Raw genomic sequence first — 21,878 nt, 5'->3', positions numbered from 1 at the left:
GAAGGGAGCCAGGCATTTCTCCTTAGGGAAATCACCTCAGGGCCTTTGCACTTGCTGTTCCCCCCACCTGGAATTCCCTTTCCCTACATGTCTGCATGGATCAGTTCTTCATTCAGGTCTCTACTCAAATGTTACCTCCTCAGAGAGCCTTTCCTGGCTACCCTTACTAGAATAGCATGGGTACCCCTCCTTTCTTTTCTTTTTGTTTTTTAGCACTTTACAACCCCAACTGACATATTATCCATTTACTGATTTATCTTTGTAAGTCTTTGTCTTACCCAGTAGATTGAAACTCCATGAGGACAGGGACCTGTCTCGTTCTGAATGAAGGAATGACTACGTGAATTGCCCAGGGCCCTCTACAAGCTGGGTTCTGATCAAGGGAGACTCTCGGGGGGGGGTGGAGTGAGGGAACAAGAGCCCCCGAGCCGCATCCTCACCCTAGTCTGGCCCTTAGGATTTGACTGGAGCCTGCATTTCAAGTGGGAGCAGATCCCTCTGGAGCAGAAGATTGCCCGGACAGACCCCACCAAGCCCATAAGGTCAGGACTGCTGTGGGCTCTGGAGAGACCCCTTCCTTGCCTGAGTCAGGGGCTTTGGAGGCTCCTGGGAGGGCCATTGCAGTTGCCAGGGCTCCTAGGGGTGCACGATCCCAGGGCTAACTCTGTTCTGGGCCCGGGGGAGAGAGAGGCCAGAGGCCAGCAAGCGGGCCAGATATCCGACCCCAGTGACTCTGCAAGTGGGGGATGCTAGGGCAAATGGCCTGGGCCCTGGGGCCGTCTAGAGGGGTTCAGATCTTCCAGCTCATGTGTTGCTTCTTTCCTCTCCTTGTTCCCAGGACGCCTGTCATAGCTGGAGGAATCTTCGTGATTGACAAGTCTTGGTTTAACCACTTGGGAAAGTATGATGCCCAGATGGACATCTGGGGGGGAGAGAATTTTGGTAAGTTGGGAAATAACCACAGTAATAATAATGGGTAACCTGGGTTGCGTGTTTTCTATATGTAAGGCCCTAAGGATGTTACACATATTGACTCCTTAAATCCTCACAATGGATCTCTGAAGTACTATTATATCTCCATTCTACTGGTAAAGAGACCGAGGCACAGAGAGGTTAAGTAATTTGTCCAGAGCCACACAGCTAGTCGACAAAGAGATTAGGTGGTCAGGGAGAACCTGTGGCCACATGGCTAGACACATGTATGGAGGAAGCACATGGCTGCTTCCCTACAAGAAAGGCTGGGGGTGGTGTGTGCAGTAGGGGGTGGCGGTTAAACGTAAGCAATGGGGTCAGATGGCCTGGGTGCAAATCCTGGCCCTACCACCTATAAATTGTTTGGCCCTGGGCAAGTGAAAGCCTCCCTGAGCCTCAGTTTCCCCAAGAGGCTGTTATAAGTACTAAGTGAGATGAGGGGGGTGAAGATACTGGCAGCCATTATTATTATTATGAGGCCATAGGAACCCTTTAGCCCCACAAGGAAAGGGAAGAGCCAGTGAACCCCCAGCGTCGCTGGTGAGGTTCAGGTGAGATAAAGGCTGGGTACAGATGGAACATCTGATGTGGGTAGTTTAAGGGGGGTTTATAAAAGGGCCTATTTACACGGCGTGGGCAAGTTACAGGGAACCACAAGGGCCAGGGTAGGGCTGGGCTGGTGACTGCTGGGAGCTGTAGCCACCCTCAGGTCTGAAACACAGGGAGGGAGTGCTCCCCGACAGTAGCTGTGGTCTTGGGGCGCCTGCAGCTGGTCCACTGTGCCAGGTGGAAGGTGTCAGGGGATAAACACCCACCCTCACTCTCCCCCGACCTGCTGGCTGAACTTCCTCACATAGGAAGGAAGCCCAGGGGTGCAGCCCACACAGGCAGCCTCCCAGATGAGGAGCGTGGTGGAGGAGGGTGGCGATCGATCCCAGGGATCCAGGAGTGGGCCAGGGTTTGTGGGGGCAGGTACCTTGAGGCTTGTGAAACACAAAGGCCTGTCCTTGCTCTGGCAGTGGACCCAGTCAGTCCTTTGCAGAGCCCTTTCCCACTGCTTCCTTTTTCATCCTGACCAGGTTTTTTGCAAAGTAAATAGGGCTGGTGGTATCTCACCCATCTGACAGATGGGCAAACTGAGGTAGACGCCGCCTTCCAGATCTCAGCTGGGAAACTCCACGTCTGACAGGTGTAGGTAGTGCCTTTACAGGAGCCACTTAAGTGTTGTGAGGTGTGATCCAAGTCAGAGTCTGTGTTTCTGGGAGGCAAGGACCAGGTCTTTCTTCCCTCTCTGACTAGGGCAGTGGGACAGATGGGCAGTGGGGCTCCAACTCAGGACCAGCCGGAGTGGAAACAGGCGTGGGATTTTCTCCCCTTTGTAACTTAATGCTTGGAAACCGTTTCCAGGCAGGCATTCAGAGGAGTAAATTCTGGGAACTGGGGTGCAGTGACCCTTCCATTCTGACCTCCTTTTATGTATTTTGGGCCTAAGTGACCTCTTTTGTGTTCTCCATCTCAGCCTGAAGGGAGCTTTGGCAAATCCAGTTTCCTGTAAAGATTCAGAGGGCTGGGAAACTAATGGTCTCTGCTGCATCCAGAAGCCTTTTTCTTTTCTCCTTCCTTCCTTTTTTTTTTTTTTTTTTTTTTTAAGGCTGGGGCCTGATGGAGAAACAAGTGAATGATCAAATAGCTAACTTCAAACTCTGCCTGAGGCCAGGGCTCAGTGATTGGGGAATTGAAAGGTGAACCACACAGTGGTTCTAGAGAGGGTTTTGTTTCTTCGAAAAAATTCAAAGAAATTCCTAGGCTAGCCGTGGTGCTCAGACGTTCAGCTGCTGGGACTAGTTTTGAGCCAGGAGACTCTCGTCACTAATGGGTTTGGGCCTTTCAGAACTGTTCATTTGGGGCTTCCCTGGTGGCGCAGTGGTTGAGAGTCCGCCTGCCGATGCAGGGGACACGGGTTCGTGCCCCGGTCCGGGAAGATCCCACATGCCGCGGAGCGGCTGGGCCCGTGAGCCATGGCCGCTGAGCCTGCGCGTCCGGAGCCTGTGCTCTGCAACGGGAGAGGCCACAACAGTGAGAGGCCCGCGTACTGCAAAAAAAAAAAAAGAACTGTTCATTTATGGAAGGAAGGGAGATGCCCAAACCCAGACTCGTTCCTGTTTCCCCTGAGAGAGCCAAACGCCAGAACCCAGAGGCCACCTTGAGTGAGGGTGGCAAACGTGAAAACCTTGGGATTCTCATTAGGGATCCTTTTAAAAGGTAGTCAGATCATGTTACTGAGCTGCTCAAGACCCTGCAAGGGCTTCCGCATCACTCAGAGCAAAACCCGGAAGTCCTTACACCATCTGCCCTTCCCCCACAAGCACACACCGCCAGCTCCGCCCTCAGCTCCTCCTGCCCTCCCCGCACCTCGCTCCGCTCCTGCCTACTGTGCTCCGCAACGGGAGAGGCCACAACAGTGAGAGGCCCGCGTACCGCAAAAATAAAATAAAATAAAATAAATAAATAAAACATGGGGATCATAACACCCAATGCCACATGGTAGCTGTGAGAATTAGACATCAGCCATGAAGAGCACGGAGTGAGTGCTCAGTAAATGGACGATGGTTACCGCTTTTGTTGTTGCCGTTGTTGTTTTTTTTTTTGGCTGCGCCATGCAGCTCGTGGGATCTAGTTTCCTGACCAGGGATCGAACCTGCCCATGCCCTCGGCAGTGAAAGCGCAGCGTCCTAACCACCGGACCACCAGGGAATTCCCTGTCATTGCCATTGTTGATAAAAATGACAATAAGTAATAGTAATGTGGACAGTATGGACTATGTGGGATGAAATGACCTAACATAACAAAGTTAATCTGAAAGAAATGGTACCAGAATGCAGATCTCCCGTCCCCAGTTCTAAATCTCAGTTGCCGAACCAGCTGCAGGGCTCTGACCAGGAGAAGGGACAGAGGCCTGGCAGTTTGCAGGCAGACCTAGGGAAGCCCATTAACGTAGCCAACCCTGGGTGCGGGTCCAGATATGCCTAACGTCCAGTCGTGGACCACACTGGGAAGTCACCGGGTGCACATAGGCTGGCCAGGAGGTAGGCCTTAGCCCTGCCGCCTCCGCCCCCCACTCTGCTAGTCCCTGGGAGGTCCCTGAGCAGTCGCTCCTGATGAGAGCCCCCAGACCTGGCCAGGGACCACAAGTGTCCTTACAGCCACCTGGGGAGTAGGAAGAGGAACCAAGGCTGGAACTCATGAAAAAAAATGGTCTTTCCGTTGTTTTTGTTTTTTTTAATTAAAAACAAAAAAACAAGGGCTATGGATTTTCTGGGACAGGAGGGAGGTGTTTTAATGTCAAAGGGTGTCCAACTTCAGGGTTAAAATGAAAGAAAGTAGAAAATCAGAAGAGGTTCGGCCAACTGCTAAGGTGGGTCCTTGCCGGAAGTGAGGATTGTTGAGTGGAAAACAGAGTAGGCAACGTGTGACGTCCCCTTCTGGGGGGCAGGATGGCCACTGCTCGCCTCTCCCAGCACTCCTAGGGACCACAGTCATCTGTGAAGGCTCGTTCAGCGTCACACCCCCACCAAAAGGAAGTATGTCTCAGTAGGGCCACTGGTAGCTGTAAATGGAGAGCCCCGGGGCCATGAGGGAGGTCTGGGCCAGCCAGAAAGATGCCAGCGGGTGTGTGTGTGTGGGATGTGTGTGTGCACAAGCATGGAGGAAGCAGTCAGGAACACGTGCAAGGAGTGGCTGCACCCCGTGTACACAGGCCCAGGAGCTCTGACACCAGCATATGCCTCCACGGAGACACCAAAGGCAAGGGAAGCCAGCTCCTTCCCCCTTCACTCCGTGGGGACTTGCCGAGTGGCTCCTTCCCGTCCTGATGGCTGCCGTCTCTGCAGAGCTCTCCTTCCGGGTGTGGATGTGCGGTGGGAGCTTGGAGATCGTGCCCTGCAGCCGGGTGGGCCACGTCTTCAGGAAACGGCACCCCTACAACTTTCCTGAGGGCAACGCCCTCACCTACATCAGGTGGGTCACAGTGCAAAGAGCACCGCGCTAAGAGCTAGGACACCTAGACCCCAGCCCTGTCAGTTACCCAAGGGACTGTGGGTAGCTACCCCACCTTTCTGGGCCTCGGTTTCCCCATTTGCCCCCCATTCTGGGATCCCAGTACTTTCAGGCTGGAAGGATGAAGCTGGGAGTGTCTCCACCAGGCCTCACTTGTTTTGACTGTCCTTGTCCATGAGGGTCTTGGAAAACCAGCCAAATGACCAACTGGAAGCTGCCCTCCACTCACTGGGTCCCTAGTACTAGTCACAGATGCCATGTCCTGACCCTGACTTGGTCAGCGTCTGCCCATCCGTGTCCCCAGCCATAGCGTGCACTTCATCTTGAGGGGCAGTGGGCAGGGTCCTAGAAGACCACCCCCATCACCCGCCCCCCTGACGCTGGTGGCAAGGGGAGAGTGGGAGGAGCGTCATGGACACTGCTTCCCGAGGATGAGTCTTCATCTTCTAAGGCTCCCTTGTTGCCAGCGGTGGCTTCCCAGGTCTAGCTCATCAAATGGCCTGTCTTTTTGTTTTGCTTCCCCTTATCCCATTTTAGTTGTTTTTATACTTGTAAAAGTGATACATGTTTATTGTAAAAATTCAAACTATATCATATATATTATATATTTATCTGTACATATAGTATATTATACATTATAATTTTTACTCTTCATATCACATAGAGAGAAAAAAGTGAAAGTCCCTTTCACCCAGTCTTACTCCTATCCACTTGTCTCTCCAAAAGTAACTACTGCTAATAGATTTCTAGCCTATCATTTCAGGTCTTTTAATTTATTTTCATATATATATATAGTTTCTGTATAGAGATGCATGTGTTTGTGGGGTGTTTTTTTTTACATTTTTTTAACTTTTTATTTTATATTGGAGTATAGTTGATTAACAATGTTGTGTTAGTTTCAGGTGCACAGCAAAGTGATTCAGTTATACATATACATGTGTCTCTTCTTTTTGTGTTTTTTATATAAATGGGGTCGCACTGCATGATTTTTCTGCAGCATGCTTTTCTGCCACTCCACACTAAATTGTAGACGTCCTTCAGCGTCAGTATGTACTAACCTTGGTGTTCTTTTTTGAGGCTGCCTAGTACTCCATCATGTGGACATAGTTCATTATTCTCCTATTGATGGGCATTTAGGTTGTCACGAATGTTTTATGACACGAGTATTCTTGTACATGTCCCTTTGCCCACATGCTGGTATTTTGGTAGAATAGGTTCCTCAAAGTGGAGTGTCAAAGAGTACCCATACCCACAGAGCTGATGGATGCTGACAGATTGTCCTCCAAAAAGACTGTTCTCATTGATACCACCCCAATCAGCATTCTTTCGCGTGCACTTCTGCCTCCGCACCCTGAACTTCACAGAGCTGATCTTGAGCCCAACCCTAACTCTGTCACTGCCCTGGTGACCTTATTTTGCTCCTTCCTACCCTTTTAGGAATACCAAGCGCACTGCAGAGGTGTGGATGGATGAATACAAGCAGTATTACTACGAGGCCCGGCCCTCGGCCATAGGGAAGGCCTTCGGCAGGTGGGCCCCTCTCCCAGCCCCCCTTGGCCTTCCTCCACAACCTTAGCAAAATACAAAATTGCGTGTACACCAGGGAAGCGCTCAGGGTCTCCTTAGCACCTGAGCTGCCCCAGGCCACTGGGCTCTTCCAGGCCTGTAGGGTATACGACGCAGAGACAAGGTTCTGGTCCTTGAGGAGGATGCAGCCTCATAGGGAGAAATAACCAGGGAGGGCTCGCTTATGAGAGCACTGCCGGTCCACAAGCTGCCTGCAGGACAGACATCTGTGGACGTGCTTAAGGACGGCTCTCTGTAGAAAATACTCGGGGGTTTGACTCCACCCCTTGCTGTTCAAAATCTGACAGTGATCTGTTAGCTTATTTTTCTGCCCTGGACTGTTATGACTACAGTCTAGTTAAGCATTTTCAAAATGTGGATTAATTGTGAAATCAATTTAGAGAGTCGTGACCAGTTTTTTTTTTTTAAACGATAGAGAACTAGAATATTACAGATTAGTACGGAACAGAACAGAACATAACAGCTGATGGCAGTTACGGATAGATATTGTTTTGTGAAAATTCTTATTTTGGTTGTGTGTTTGTAGCCATATATGCCCATGGGTATACTTGGTCACAATGTATTTATTTCTTACTTAATGCTGTGGTCAGATAGGTTTGAAAACATTATTAGCGATCATCAATGAATCTCCCTCTATTTGTTTGTATCTATCCCTTGTTAAAAAAAAAAGAAGTTATGTCACTATTTCTTTTAGTGGGGAAGTAACATCTGCTGAGGACCTACCCTGTGCTAGGCACTTATGTCCCCTTTATTCATTTGATTCTCACAAAAACCTTTGGAGGTAGATGGTTGTGTCCCCACTTTACTGAGAACAAACAGGCTCAGAGAGGCGGTGAGGTTATCTGTCAGTGGCCGTTATGGTCAGTGGAGCTGAGGAAGGTGTCCATGGACACATCAGATGGTTTTTATCTGCCAACTTTATGGAAAGATGTTTAAAGCGTGGTTTTCTTGTTGGTAGACACTTTCTGCTCAGCTGGAATGCAGGAAAGGAAAACTTCTAGTTCATTAAGGCTCTGCTCTTTCTGTGAAAATAAGGACCAGATAGTGGTATCCTCACCTGAGGTCTCAAAGAGTAAGAAGCCGAGATTAAAGCCTGACCCCCGTGGGCTGGGCAGATCCTGAAAGGTGAGCAGGAATTTGAGGAGAGAAATAAGGCATGGCCAGGAACCCTGGGAGGAGCTTGCAGGTCAGAGAATGACTTAAGGCAGGGACCAAGGCTGGAAGGCAGCCTTGGACAGCTCCTGGCCCTAGCTCCCTGGGGTAGGTGGAAAGAGGGGGCCAGCCTCCCGGGCCTTCTCATGCCCGCTGAGCATTGCCTTCTCCTCCAGCGTGGCCACGCGGATCGAGCAGAGGAAGAAGATGAACTGCAAGTCCTTCCGCTGGTACCTGGATAACGTCTACCCAGAGCTCACGTGAGTGCAGCCCTCAGCTCGTGCATCTGGCCTGGGTGGGGGCCGGCAGCTTGGGGACCCTTCACCCTGATCTCTCCCCAGCCCAGGCAATCTGGCTCTTTCTAGCTGTCAGTGTTTGTTGTCATGTGAAGGGTCTGGAGGAACCGGGAGGAGGTTACCAGGAGTTAAGAGTGAGGTGTGGTAGGAACCAAAGTTTAACAGACCGGGCCTTAGAGCTAGAAATGGGCATTGTCCCCTTAGGACAACAACAGTGTATTATGTAGCAAAGGCTGCAGAAACACTCATTTCCTTTGACTCTCCTCTCTTCCTTCTGGGAGGTTATCCTAAGGAAATAAAGCAACCAAAGCAAAAAAAACCTGTTGACAAATAAATGTCCACTGTAGGCTTCTCTGCTGTGAAAAAATTGAGAAAAAACTAACGATAGGGGCTGGGTTTAGTGAATCATGATGCGTCGATCTAAACAAATATGTGTCAATTAATGTTATAATCATAAACCGTGAAAAAACATGGGGAAATGTTTGCTCCAGCAAATGAGGAAGCAGCATGCAAATGGTGTATGTGCGTGGGTGACAGGACGGCGGGCAGTAGCTGTAATGACAGGGGTAGGGAGGGCAGAGCTGTTTCTTTTTTTCCTCATTTCAAAATCTTTCTCAGCATCCTGGCTACATCATTCCTCACCTCCTCCAGGTCTTGACTCAGCTGTCCCCGCTGCGTGAGGCTCCCCCAAACTCTGCATTGGCCGACTGCACCTTCCCCAGCATTCCCTGCTTATTCTCCTCTGTCACCCTTATTGTCATTCAGCATATATGTGGCCAATTAATTTTACTGTCATCTCCCAACACTTGACAGGAAGCTTCGTGAGGGTAGAGGTGTTTATCTGTTTTGTTCACTGCCTTATCTCCAGCCCCTAGAACAGTGCCTGTCACAAAATGGGCACTTGATAAATATTTTTAACTGAATAAATTGCATAGTCAATAAGCATCAGTAATAACTTTGAAATTAGCATTCTCTCTTCTGGAAATGTCACCTCGGGGAATGGGTTATTCCACTGCTGTCTCCCAAGGATGCTATCATGGCTTTCCAGAACACTCCACCTCTCAGAGCCTGCAGATCCTCCAAGGAGGCAAATCTTTGTCCTTCAAGGGCAGATTTGATTTTTGGAAAACAGCCGTAGTTAAGTTGTAGCCAAGTCCAGTGAGTAAGCTGGTTGATTAACCCAGATAATACAATCCTGGGTCCCAAATACAGGGTGACAAGACTGAAACAAGTAACAAGGATAAACTGACTCTGCAAGCAATGTTCAAGGAATTCCAGAAGGGTCTGAGCAGCGGCTGCATCCTTGGAAAAAGTTGGCAGCCGGATAACCCCAGCTCCCCAGATGATGGCTGTGCATGGAAGAACATTACTTTACAAACTTGTAATAAATGAACCGCTTCCTCAAGTGGCCACTTTTAAGGGGACAGTTTCATTCAGACATGTCATTTCTGAGGGAAAAAAGCATAGTCTTTCTTTATGTTGTGTCAGAGTTCATGCTATCTGGTTGGAGTCATGGACTCCAGGCCTCAGACAGGAGCTGGGGAGCTGGGGGAAGAGTTGGGAGGATCGGGGATGTGCCTCTCCCCACACCCCAGTCCCCATGCAATCCCTTGAGGACCAAGAGGAAGAAGTAGTTTATAACTACCGTAAGTCTGGATCTATCACAAAGACAGGAGAGTGGATGAAACCAGCCGTGTGATATGAGGAGCGTAAGTCATCTTCCGTTTGTTTTGTCACTGTGTGGACGTTTAAAAATGACTTTTTGTTGTTAAGGTAGAAATTGCAGTTCATTCCTATCCAGTTTACTCATCCTCGGTCTGTTCCTTCATGTTCTGCCTCAGTTCTCAGGGCGAGGGGCCCGGAGTGGATCAGGTTGTTAATTAGAAAGGAGATCTATAGGCCCAAATGATACCATGTTCCTCCAAACAGGATCCTAATAGTTGGGCCACACTTGCAGATGGTCAGTGGAGAAACTTAGGAGGCTGAACAGAGAGATCTTTGCTTTCCTAGGCCTGCCTGCAGTACTGCTTTTCCAGATCAGAGTTCTGTGGCTAGCCTCAGCAATTGCTAATGTATGACTTTTATTAGGATGTTCAGGAACAGTTGTGCAGGCTGTGCATTGCACAAGCACACCATATGTGAAGGGTGCTGGTCACACAGTATTGTACATTTATTACTACAATTCCTGGCAAATGACAGTAAAAGTCTTCTAACAAAAGACTTTTTTGTCTTTTTTTTCATAATGTAGAAAATCATCTATATTATGATGATTTTCTAACAGATGGAAGTAAAGTGTCTCAAGAAAGGGATGCCTATTGCTGTTTCTACAAAGGCACCATAAGGGCTAATGGCAGCCCAGCTTCGAGGTGGTCCACAGAGAGGAAAGCAGATGCAGACTTAAGAGGGCTACCAACAAATAGGACAGCTTAGCCTGGCTCTGCCAGAGAGCAGAGGAAGGCTGGTGATGGCCATCCCAGCTGCTGCAGGGCTGCTGCTACCACTCAGACACCTCAGGAGCTGCATCTGGTCTTGAGATTGCTGCCCAAGCCCCGGGTTTCCTGCATAAGCCTCAGTGGGCAGGCCTTTGTTGTCAGTGACATTGCCACACTTGGACAGTACACATCTCACCTCTGAAAACTGATCAACTTGTACATCTTCCTAAGCAACAGCGGGTAGGGAGGGGAAGAGAAGAGTAGGGTCTGAAACAACCTTGGCTTCTCAAAGAGGCTCCCGCAGGACCTTGTCTCTGTATAGAGGGGAAGTATAACACGTTGCCCCTGGATGAAGCAGAGGGGGTGGAGCTTTTGCCTCCCGACAGCCTTGCACCTAGCAGGTTGCAAACTTACATCCTACAGTGATCAGACAGACAATGTCAATAAGTCAAGTGGGTGGGGATGACCGTAGGGAGTGGAGGGGACTGTGGCAAACTGAAATGAACAAGCTCCACCCATAAGGGGGCAGCTGCTGCTCATGACAGCGTGTTAGTGCCGTGCTGGAATGCAAGTTCGGTGTGGCAGCCTGACCTTGCTATGTTTTCCAAAGAAGCTGGATTTTTGGTGTGATGAATTGGGAGATTGGGATTGACATATATACACTAATATGTATAAAATGGGTAACTAACTAATAAGAACCTGCTGTATAAAAAAATTTTAAAAATTCCAAAAAAATTCTAAAGTTCAAAAAGAAAAAGAAGCTGGATTTTTCTGTGTAAACTTGAAATCTTAAAATACGGCCAACTAATTAAAAGCACCAATAATCACACTGTGCAGGTCAGAAAAAACCTGTCCAGGGCCAGATTCAGCTTAGGGGCCAACAGTTTGCAGCCTCTGTTCCAGAACTGCACGACCTCTTACAAGGGGGTGTGGGGTTCTGAAGGGGCACTGCTACCAGTAGTGTGGAGGGAAAGTGAAGGGCTCTCCTTGAGGCTCTGTGAGAGCGGGTAGGTTCTGGGAATCCGGGGGCTTCCAACCAGCCCTGAGGAAGGAAGACCTGGTTTGGTCAAGGTCCTGCAGGATGTCCACATGAGACAAGAGAGTGCCGGAAATGTTCTGATCCATGCCCCCCGCCCAGGTTCTCTTCCTGACAGAGGTAACAGAGGCAGATAGGATTAGCATGTGGTCAGACTCCAAGCCCTCCTGGTTCCCCATCATGCCCTGTGGGTCCGTAAGCCAAGTGCGTGTATAACCTTCTAAACCCAGGAATACCAGCCCACATCAGCTGGGGCCAGCATCCCCCTTAGGTTTATTACCCACAGGGTAAGACAGTGTGTTTTATATCTGTGTGTGTGTGTGTTTAAGCATGTTTTTCCTGTGCATACAAAATGTTTTAATAATACACTATTTTGAAACATGCCTCTTTTACTTAACTGTATGTTTTGAACACTTTCCCACATTACCAGAGTCATTTTTAATGGCTAAAGGTTTTTTCCATCCTACAGATGAATCAGAATTTACTTAGCCCATCCCCTATTGTTGGATATCTAGGAATTTCCAATGTTTTCAGTATAAGCAGTCACTCTGAATGAATATCTTTTAAACTAAATCTCTGCACACATATTTAATTATTGCCCTAGGATACTAAGTTACTGGAAGTGGGACAAAGGTGTGCACCTTTTTAAGGCTTTTGATACGTAATACCACACTGCCCTCCAGAAAAGGTGGTCAGTTTATGTTCTCACCCAATCCCACAGCTATTGCCAATACTAGGTAGTGATATTTAAAAATATATATATGTATATCTATATATATGTATATGTGTATATATATGCATAGATATACACTTAAATATATAAATGTTTTATGTATGTAAATAAATCATACACACACACACACACACACATATATATATACACATATGGTAAACAAACAGTGGTACCTCTCTGATATGTATTTCTTTAATCGTTGGTGAGATTGAACACATTTTCATATTTGTGTATTTTACATTTGCCTCTTCAAAGTGACCCCTTCCCTGTCATTTCGAGATTGTTTATTGAGCCCACATTTGGGCCTCAGCCTCTCCCCAGCCTGTCCTCTTTCTGGGCTGGGGAGCCCTGGTTTCTGGTTTGAACCCTCTCAGGCCTGGCCTCCAGGGCAGGCCCTGGGGCTCCCGGAGCTGCCCAGAACCCAGTAGGGCGAGGCCCAGTCTTCCCAGAGGCACCCCTGCTCACCTCCCCCTGCTGCCAGGCCTGCTCCCCGGCTCCCCTCCCCGCAGACACCTGGGTGCCCCGAGAGCTGGCAGGGCGCTACCCTCTGGGTAAGTGTGGGTAAGCCCGGGGAGGGCAGAGGACAAGCCTGACTGCTGCCTTTTCTCTCAGCGTCCCCGTGAAGGAAGTGCTCCCCGGCATCATTAAGCAGGGGGCTAATTGCTTAGAATCCCAGGGCCAGGACACGGCTGGTAACTTCCTGCTCAGCATGGGGACCTGCAGAGGGTCTGCCAAGAGCCCGCCGGCAGCTCAGGTAGGTGGCTTAGGGCCCCCAGGTCAGGACCGGGCACGGGTGGGGGCCTCCCTCTGCCCGTTCTCATCTTCCCTCTGCCTACACCTTCCACAAACCCACTTTCCCAAGGACCCTGCAAGCTGTCCCCTCCCACTCTGCTCCTTGGGTCTGCTCCCACCATACTCGGTCGCCTTTGTCGCCTGTCACACAGTCGCCCTATGGGCACCACCTGCTTTCTCCTTGCAGAGGTAGAAATGCTGCCCAAACAGAGTCCAGTTCTCTCCTGGGATGCAGCTGTGGTCCGCCTGTATATACAGGGCCTCCAGGACGCCTGTGTACACACGTGCGCAACATGAGTGCTGATGCACCATGGTGAACTAGAGCAGGTCATGGAGACCCCGGCGTGGACTGGCTCCCTGGCTGCCCTGCTCCCATGTCCTGTCTTTCTCCCCATCCCCTGAGCATCCCTTCATACGTCCTCTGGCCAGTTCCAGCTAAGCTCCCCCACCCCAATATTTTATTATGAAAAATTTCAAACAGAGAAAAGTTGAAAGAACTGTACAGTGATTACCCATACACCCATCCCTAGTATTTGTAGAAAATTTTACCAAAATACACAGTGTATTTGCTCTATCTACCCATCTATCCATCCATCCATTGCTGTACTTGTGGACTTGGCCTTTCTGCTCCCTGTCTTGCAGGCGTGGCTGTTCAGTGACCATCTCATCCAGCAGCAGGGGAAGTGCCTGGCTGCCACTTCCACCTCCATCTCCCCCGGGTCCCTGGTCGTACTGCAGGCGTGCAACCCAAGAGAAGGCAGGCAGGTAAGCCTTCTCGCCCATGGGCACGGGATGGCGGCAGCCCCGGGGAACACAGTGCGGGTTTGACATACAGACTCAAATAAGCCCTCCAGAGTGAGGATTTGGGGGACCTAAGCCAGTATCCAGGTCAAGTCTACTGTTTTCCTCATGAGGAAGTACGGTAAATCGTTGTTAAATGTCCATCCTGCATCCCGTGGCTCCTTGCGGGCAGGGACTATTTATCTTGTCAACACTGTATCCCTAACCCCTGACAACCAGCACAGCCAAAATAAATGTGAGCTTTCACTGGGAAGCTGTGCTAGGAGTGTTACATAGGTCGTCTCATCTAATTCTCCCAGCAACCCAGCAACGTGCGCCCTAGTACTAACCCCATTTTAGAGGTGAGAAAACTGAGGCTCACTGAATTTAAGAAACATATCAGATCACGTAGTGGGGAAGGGGTGGAACTGAGGTTCAAACCCAGGTCAGCATGACTCCTAAGCCCACAGTCTTGCCCCAGCATATAGTAGGTGCTCAGTAAGTATTTCTTGACTGCTGGCTGATTGGGGAAACAGATCCAGCCACAGTGTTTTCCAAGCTGGCATGCTGCCCTCACGTGAGCACTGCCTTTTCCATTTGCCAAACACTCTCACGTGCCCTATTTTCATGAATCCTGGGAGACACAGGTCAGACCTGCCTGTTGAGGAAGAATCGGATGCTCAGGGCACACAGCAGCCAGTGACAGTCAGCCCCACTCCATTCCTGGCTGGGAGGGCTGCCCCTCTGCCCGGGAATGGACACAAAGGCCAGAGCTCTGGTCCAGTCCTTCCTCTGCCCACACCTTCTTGTAGCTCCCCCTGTGCCTGACCCTGGCCAGCTGCGGGGCAGTGCAAGGGGCAGAAGAGTGCCTGGCGTTTTGATTCAGCCACGGGCTTTCCTCCCACCCCTGTGCTGTTGCCTGGGTCGGCTCTTTCTTTAGGGATGACCGGCAGTTTGCTATTTTATTCTGGAAAAGCAGCCGGATCCTTCCTCTCCCTTCAGCCTCCGTGTGTGTGTGTGTGTGTGTGTGTGTGTGTGTGTGTGTGTGTGTGTGTGTGTGTGTGTGTGTGTGTGTGTGTGTGTGTGATAGGGGGACTCAAGTGCCCTCACCCTCCCATCACTCTTAATCTCTGCAGGGACGGCGACCAGTTCCCATTAAAGTGTGTAGGTAACCGGCTGCACAGCTGCAGGCAGAAGCTTAGAGCTCAGGAAGAAGAAATCTTGTTTGAAGGAGTAAAGGATTCACCTAGTCCAGGACTCAACCTCAAGGGCCTACAGAGTGCAAGTGGGGAAGCCCTAGAGGAGAAGAGTTGGGCCCAGGTGGGACTATGGCGAACAGGAACTAGGCTGACTAGCAGAGAGCAGGTCTTCGGCCACAACCGACTGATGCCACCAAAGAAACCAGGCCCATGTCTAAAGGGAAGTTGTAAATGCAGGTTTTTATGCGACGACTAAGCCACATTTTAAATAAGCACGTGCAGGCCAGACAACATGCATCTCTGGGCTAGACTCAGCCCGTGGGCCTCTGACCTAGACAGTGAGCTCTTCGTGCCAGCCTACGGAAGCCAGAGCGTTCAGGAGGAACGGACTTCAGGCTTGCACGTGGGGTGTGGCCACCTCTTCTGTAAGGACACACAGACCATTTAGATGGGGGTGTGTCCTAGGCCCACTTGCATCCACGTGTAATGAAGGGATGAACGCTATGATTATTATTAATCATTGTTTTCTCTTTCCCCTCCTTTCCTGCCTCTCCCCACAGAGATGGAGGAGAAAAGCCTCTTTCATCCAGCATTCAGTCAGCGGCCTCTGCCTGGAGGCCAAGACCACCCAGCTGGTGGCCAGCAAGTGCCAGGCCGACGTCCCAGCCCAGCAGTGGCAGCTGCTGCCGCACACATGACCGTAGCCTGGGGCCTCCTGTACCTTTTGCATGAGACTTTGGGACCGGAAGGGGGTTAGGGTGGGGGAGTGTAAAGCGGGCCGTTTCCATCTCCTCACATTTCTGCCGGAATCATCAGCAAACACCACTGCCACGACACACGAGTCTCCAAAGCTTGTACGGGGAGGACGCAGGGGTGATGCCCTGCTGCCCTGGCCGCCACCCCGGCCTTGCCTGGGGAGAGGAGCAGGTCAGGATGCTGGACTGCTACTGGGCAGAGACTGGGCAGGAGCCCTGGCCCTTTGTTACCTCCCTTCACCCTTCCGAGGTCTGGACAGTGGTTGGGGGCCTCCCCTTGTTGGCTGGGGAGAACGAGGGCAGCAGCCCACGCGGGTCCCGCTGGGCCAGGGGTCTGCCTGTGGGATCGGGCACGAGAGGAGAATGTGGGCAGTGTGGACGGGGGGGCAGGCTGAAGGTGGAGGAAGGGGCAGCCTGCGGGGCAGGTGGAGAACAGCAAGAGGTGAGCAGCTCAGTGGCCTGTCCCAGGCAGCTGCTGGGTTGGGGGCGGGAGGGATAGGATCCAGGGCAAAGGATGGGTGATCTGCAGAAAGACGAGGACGGAAGAGCAGCATAGCACTGAAAAGGCTGGGTCTCTCCCCGGGGACCTAATTCCTCCCACACGTACCAGCCCCAGGGACAGTGCCTCCGGTCCTGCGCTCTGGTTCCCACGCCTCAGCAAGGGGCTGAAGGGGGATCTCCAGGGGCAGCCTCAGGACACAGTTTATTAAACAGATCCCACTTCTATGTGGATACGTGTCAGGACAAGACCTCTCCCTTGGGCCTTAAAGACCAGCGGGTGCCCTGGCTCCCTGCCCGGTCGTACCGTGTGGACCCCATAAGGACAGACACCACTGAACAGGCCCATCCCTCTTAGTTTTTGACTCCTGCCTTCTCAAAAGCCCTTGCCTCTGTAGATACAGCGTTACAGGGCCGGGGGCAGGGCGGTAAGCACGGGACCTCCATTCTGGAGCATCCCTAGGTCATGGCTAAGCCAGCCAGGCTGGAACTTGTCCTCACCCCGCCCCACTGCAGGAGGGAGGCCCTTGGGGCTCGGCTGCTGCAGTGGCCTGGAAGCTGGCTGGAGCCCCCAGTCTGTGCAGAGCTCCCAGTTCCTTCTCACAACCACTGGGAGTCTCTCCCCTCCCCCAGGGCCTGGTCTTGGAACCGCTTCTGCTGTTTCCCACGTTCCTCTTCCCCCCGCCCCACTGGCTCAGGCAGTGTGATCTTAGGGAAAAGACTGGTGGTACCAGGAACCCTGGTGGGTCTCCCACCCAAAGCAAATCAGCCTGGAGCCCCTAGGGAGTTCATGGATTCCAGAAGGCTTAGGAATGTCCTGAAATGGTCCCCCAGATATTGCATTGTGTGCATATATGCATTTTCCTGAGGAGAGGGTCCATGGATTTCCCCAGCTTCTTACAGAGGTCCCTGATCGCCAAAGGGTCTGGATTGGAGCTACCAGTCACTGGAGCTGCCATGCCCCTCCCCCTCCCTGCTGTGCCTCAACTGCTGTGGTCCTGCTCGCTCCATGCAGCCCTTGGGGCCGTGGTGCCCACACCCACCCTGGAGGGCTCTCGGTGGTTTCCTCTCGCCTCCTGGCTCTGGCTGGCGTGCTCTCAGCAGTGTTCCTGTGCCCTAGCCTGAACCCCTGCGCTCCCCAGCACGGAGCCCTTGGCCCCCAGGGCAACACTTCTCCCATCCTCTGTGTGATGTTTCATCCACCGCCATCTCCCTTGTGCGTTTCCACCCCAGTGGGTAGTGTGGACCTTTGGGGACAGGGAACGTGGGCATCTCTCAATGAATGTAAGAGGACTGCTGCTCAGAGAGCCTTTGAGAGGGCCCCCTCCTTTCCTGTGATCAAACCAGGCTCAGCACTTGTCAGCTGTCCTTTGGGACGCAGCCCTATTCTGTTTTGCTTTTCCTCTTCCTGACCAAAGCATGTGCCACTCGCTGCCCCTGAGGACCTCATCTTTATGAAGAACTCCTGGAATAAAGCCACTTCTCACATGCACACGTGCACCAGCGCCTTCCTTTCTGACTCCAGAGCCAAGGCCTTCAGTGCCACCCTCCCTCTATTCTGGAAAATTGAAACTGAGCACGCTCAGCTCTCACCCCTCCTGCACCTGGTAGCTTGCTCCTCGGCCCACGTGCCCCCCCCCATACGACCCCAGGCGCTCCTGGAAGACAGGCTGGCTGCTCTGGGGGGGAGCCATCAGGTGGGGCAGGCTGGGACCAGAGCCCAGGCTCCCAGGCACCAGCCTGGTCCCTCTGAACTGCCCTTCCTTTCCTCTGCCACGCAAGACGGAAGTGGTAAAAACGCAGGTGGGACGATTTTCCTAGGTCGAAATAGCAAAGTAATTCCAGAAAGAGTTCTACCAGCCTAGCCTTGTTTGATGGGGTAGCAGATGCTCTGTCTAATGTTTCCATGGAAACCAATGGAAAGCCCCCACCATTTCTGTGATCAGAAGCTGAACCTACCCAGGTAAAAATAAGCACTGCCTCGGTGCGCACATGAACAGTAGTGGGCAGGCCAGCGCGCCACTAAGTCTCCCCGAACACAGCCGTTCCCACCCCCGCACCCACCTGGTCTCAGGGCTGCTCATACAGGATTCTCCAGAACTGACCACCAGGCCTGAGGGGCCCAGAGCAAAGCCCTGGCTGGTGACAGTTCCGAGCACACAACGTGGCTGCAGAGTCTGTCTGTCCCTCGTCCTCTCAAGGAATGCAGCACACTGCCTGCCGCCTTCTCGGGCCCCTTTCCCGGCCAGGCTGAGCCAGCTTTCCACTTGGCCTCTATTTTCACTCCTAGCCTGAAGGGCTCTGGTGCTGGCTTCTCCCGAGTCATGCTCTCTCTTGCCCTCCTCCAAGCCTACCTCTCCAGAGGCCCATTCTCTCTCTCACCCCCCCCCCCCCGCCCCGTTTTTTCCTGGGAACTAAGACTCTTTGCCCTTAGCCAGCCCCTGGAGGAATCAGCAAAAGCCCTGGGGCCAGCAATTAACCATGGCCTTGGGCCTTACGTAACTCTAATGCGGCAGAAGAGAGTCTTCCAGAGCACATGGGAAGGGGAGAGCGGGAGGGGTGTCTGCATGGGGCCAACCTCCCATATGTCAAGTGGGGAGGGGGTCCCCCGTCCCTGGGCATCTGTGACTTGCCTTCACAAAGGCTCCTCCCGGCCCCTCGGTATGGGTCTCCCCACTCACAGTTGGGAGAATATAACCCAGGCAACATCTCTGTCCTCCCGGGGGTCTGGCACCCCCAGGCCTGGGGAGGATGTCTTCCAGCGCTGAAGGGGTGTGGTCCTCTCCCACCATGGGACAGGAAAGGAAAAACCTGAAGAGGAAGGGCTGGAGTTCACAATGTCCACAACTTCATTCCCGACAATGTTCTCAATGTCTGTGGTATTTCTGTGTGTCCCCCTTGATAGTCTGAGTCAGTTTCCTCCAGAACGAGGGAGGGGGACCAGGGCAGCTTCTTTCATCTTAAAAGTCTTCGCTGCCAGGCCCTTAGCAAAGACCTTGAGATGGAGCAGGGTGGGCCGCTCTCTCCTGACCTGGCAACGAGTCTGTGGGCAGCCAAGCTGGATTGAGCCATCTGGGGACAGCCCTCTGCTGTGGAACTCAGCCCCACGGAGTGTGGGCAAGGGTGTAGCAGGAGTGGGGATCCGGAGACCCCATCAGCCAGGTCCATCCCGCTCTGCCACTTACTAGCTGGAAAGTTATTTCATCTCTCAGCCTTGGTTTCCTCACCTGTGCAATGGGGGTACTCATAGCTCTCGAGGGTCTTTGTGAGGACTGGCTTATTTAACTACTGCGAAGCAGCCAGCCCTTTCTAAGGGCTTAGTAAGTGTGTGTTATTGCTGTTATTAACAAGCGTTTTCTGAGTGCCTGCTGCACGCCAGGCACTTTCCTAGGGGTGAGGACACAAATATAAACAAGGCAAATGTTCTAGAACTAATGTTCTAGCAGGGGAGATGGACAGATAAATAGGCCACCGTAATACCAGAAGAGAAAAGCTACAGGGAAGGCGGGAGCTATGGGAGCAACACGGAGGGGCCTCTCACTGTGGCCTGGGGGCCGGGGAGTCATGGTGCTTCCAGGGCAGCTGGAAATGACATTCTGGGCAATGCCTGTCTCGGGCCGGGTAAAGGGCGGGTTGGATGAGGCCTGGTGAGGCCCGCTGGCCATACTAGCCCAGCTGGAGGCTCAGCGGGCAACTACCAAGTGGCCTTGGCTTTCTACCCTAGTGCATTGCAGCATGGTGGTGATGTGGACCAGGCTGTAATCACAGAATATAGATAGAAAATACAGGAGCCATTTAAACCCAGACAGATGGGCCTTCTGCTCCTTGAGCCAGTGACCACTCCTGCAGGGCTCAGTTTTCTTAGTGTGGGGAGGGCAAAAGAAAGGGTGGGATGAGATGGCCTGGAAAATGCAGTGATTCTTATCTGGAGAGAATGAATACAAATGACCAGCAGGTGTTCAGAAAGGCTCGCTTTCTTCTTGCTCCCTGGCTTGGGTTCTCTCTGACCGCTCAAGCCGTCTGAAAAGCAGGCCTGTCTTTCAACAATTCCTCTTTCAAATAAGTTGTCTCTCAAGGTGCGTCCAGATAACCCGCTGGAATCGCTTGAGGTGCTTGTAAGCGCGTTTGTGCCCGGGCTCCCACCCAGACCTGCTGATTCCCAGTTCACCTGCGTGATGACACGTGGCCCGGCTGATACGACGCATGTTGAGTCCACAGTGCTCTGAAGCAGGAGGGAGAGAAAGCCGCGCAGGGTAGAGTCAGGACACAGTGCACACAGGCCGGCTCTGGACTGTGTACACTGAGTACAGCGGCCCTCGACCCCACTGCGAGAAGAAGAAGCCAAGGGGGAGCTGGATGAATGTGGGGACAAGATCTGGGAGCCAGACATCGGAGCCAGACCGGCGCCCCCATAAGGAGAAATGCCCCCAGCTGGGAAACCCTCTTTGGGAGGGGAAACCAGGGCTGGCAGGAGAGTCTGGGGTTCTGGGTCCAGAACCAGGAGGGAAGAGTCTCCAGGGCCTCGTTGGGACCTCTGCCACCGTCCGGGTGAGAGGCGGTTGCCAGCGCAGCCGGAGGCTGGCTGCAGCACGGGTGACCCTTGGCCCCAGCGCTCTGGGGTAGCTGCATAGCTCCGGGCTCCTCTGCTTACAGGCAAGGGCAGACCTTGCCTGGATGACTCTGCTCTCCAGAGCCTCTTCTCCACAGGGGTGGGAGAGTGGGGGGTTGTTAAGTCAGGTCACAGTAAGCAGTGGGGGACAGCAGGTGTAGCAGCAGAGTGGTGCTGGGGGCCCTCTCCTGGGTGTGTGTGTGTGACCTCAGCCCTGGGCTCATGTCCTGCGGCTGTCGGGGGAGGGCAGGGGACTGACGGATGCTGGGAAGGTGAGCAGGCTCTGGGCAGCGGTTTGGGCTCCTTGTGGATACCCTTCCTGGGTCATGCAGACGCTCACACCTGTGGTATCCTCACCAAGCCCATAATGTGCTGAGCGCCGACCCCACAGAGGGCACAGAACAGGCTCGGAGGAGCCGTGTCAACCACCGACGGTCAAGGCCATCCATCCCTGGACACCAGGCAGCCAGGCCAACCTCAGCTCCCACCCTCTGTTCCTCACTCTGCAATCCAGCCACACCGCTCTGCGTCCTGTTTCTGGAAGGTGCGGTCTGCCTTCTCTTGTCTGTACTTTTGTGTTTCTTCCACCCTCTACTTGTCATCTCCAAGGGTTGAATGCTATCCCTTTTCCAGGCAAATGCTGCTTCCATAAGGAAACCTGCCCTATCTCCCACCTGCCTGAAAGCATCTCTCTGGCCTGTTTCTTCCTCGTCTTGAATGTTCCTCTCCAGCTGAAGTGAGCACTTTCCTCCTTATGCTGGGAGGTGGACTTTTTTCTGTTGGACTGCAGCTCCTTGATTACAGGACCTATGTCTGCTCCAGCTTCATACAGCACTTCCCAGCACAGTACAATACAGCTGCAGCACAGAGCCCAGTTCTCAGACTCACCGTGAGTGTTAGCTTGTCGAATGAATGAAATGAAAGATTCTAGCTGCATTTCATTGGTTGGTTGGTTTTTGTTTTGAGTGATAAGGCATTTTT

General features: G+C 52.2%; 1 protein-coding gene across 1 annotated transcript in view; it reads left to right on the top strand.

Annotated features, from left to right (window-relative positions):
* Positions 1-17,667, top strand: part of GALNT16 (polypeptide N-acetylgalactosaminyltransferase 16) — a 98,738-nt gene extending 81,071 nt beyond the window's left edge. The window contains exons 8-15 of the mRNA XM_079913808.1: positions 458-542; positions 839-942; positions 4,863-4,989; positions 6,466-6,558; positions 7,944-8,027; positions 12,877-13,018; positions 13,699-13,821; positions 15,596-17,667. Coding sequence (XP_079769934.1) covers positions 458-542; positions 839-942; positions 4,863-4,989; positions 6,466-6,558; positions 7,944-8,027; positions 12,877-13,018; positions 13,699-13,821; positions 15,596-15,733 — 896 coding nt within the window. The 3' untranslated portion in view covers positions 15,734-17,667. The remainder of the gene's footprint in view (positions 1-457; positions 543-838; positions 943-4,862; positions 4,990-6,465; positions 6,559-7,943; positions 8,028-12,876; positions 13,019-13,698; positions 13,822-15,595) is intronic.
* Positions 17,668-21,878: the final 4,211 nt, after the last annotated feature.

Source organism: Stenella coeruleoalba, assembly GCF_951394435.1.
Source record: "Stenella coeruleoalba genome assembly, chromosome: 2".
Classification (NCBI taxonomy): domain Eukaryota; kingdom Metazoa; phylum Chordata; class Mammalia; order Artiodactyla; family Delphinidae; genus Stenella; species Stenella coeruleoalba.
The sequence above is the reverse complement of the archived record's forward strand: the minus strand, read 5'-3'. Positions and strand labels throughout refer to the sequence as shown.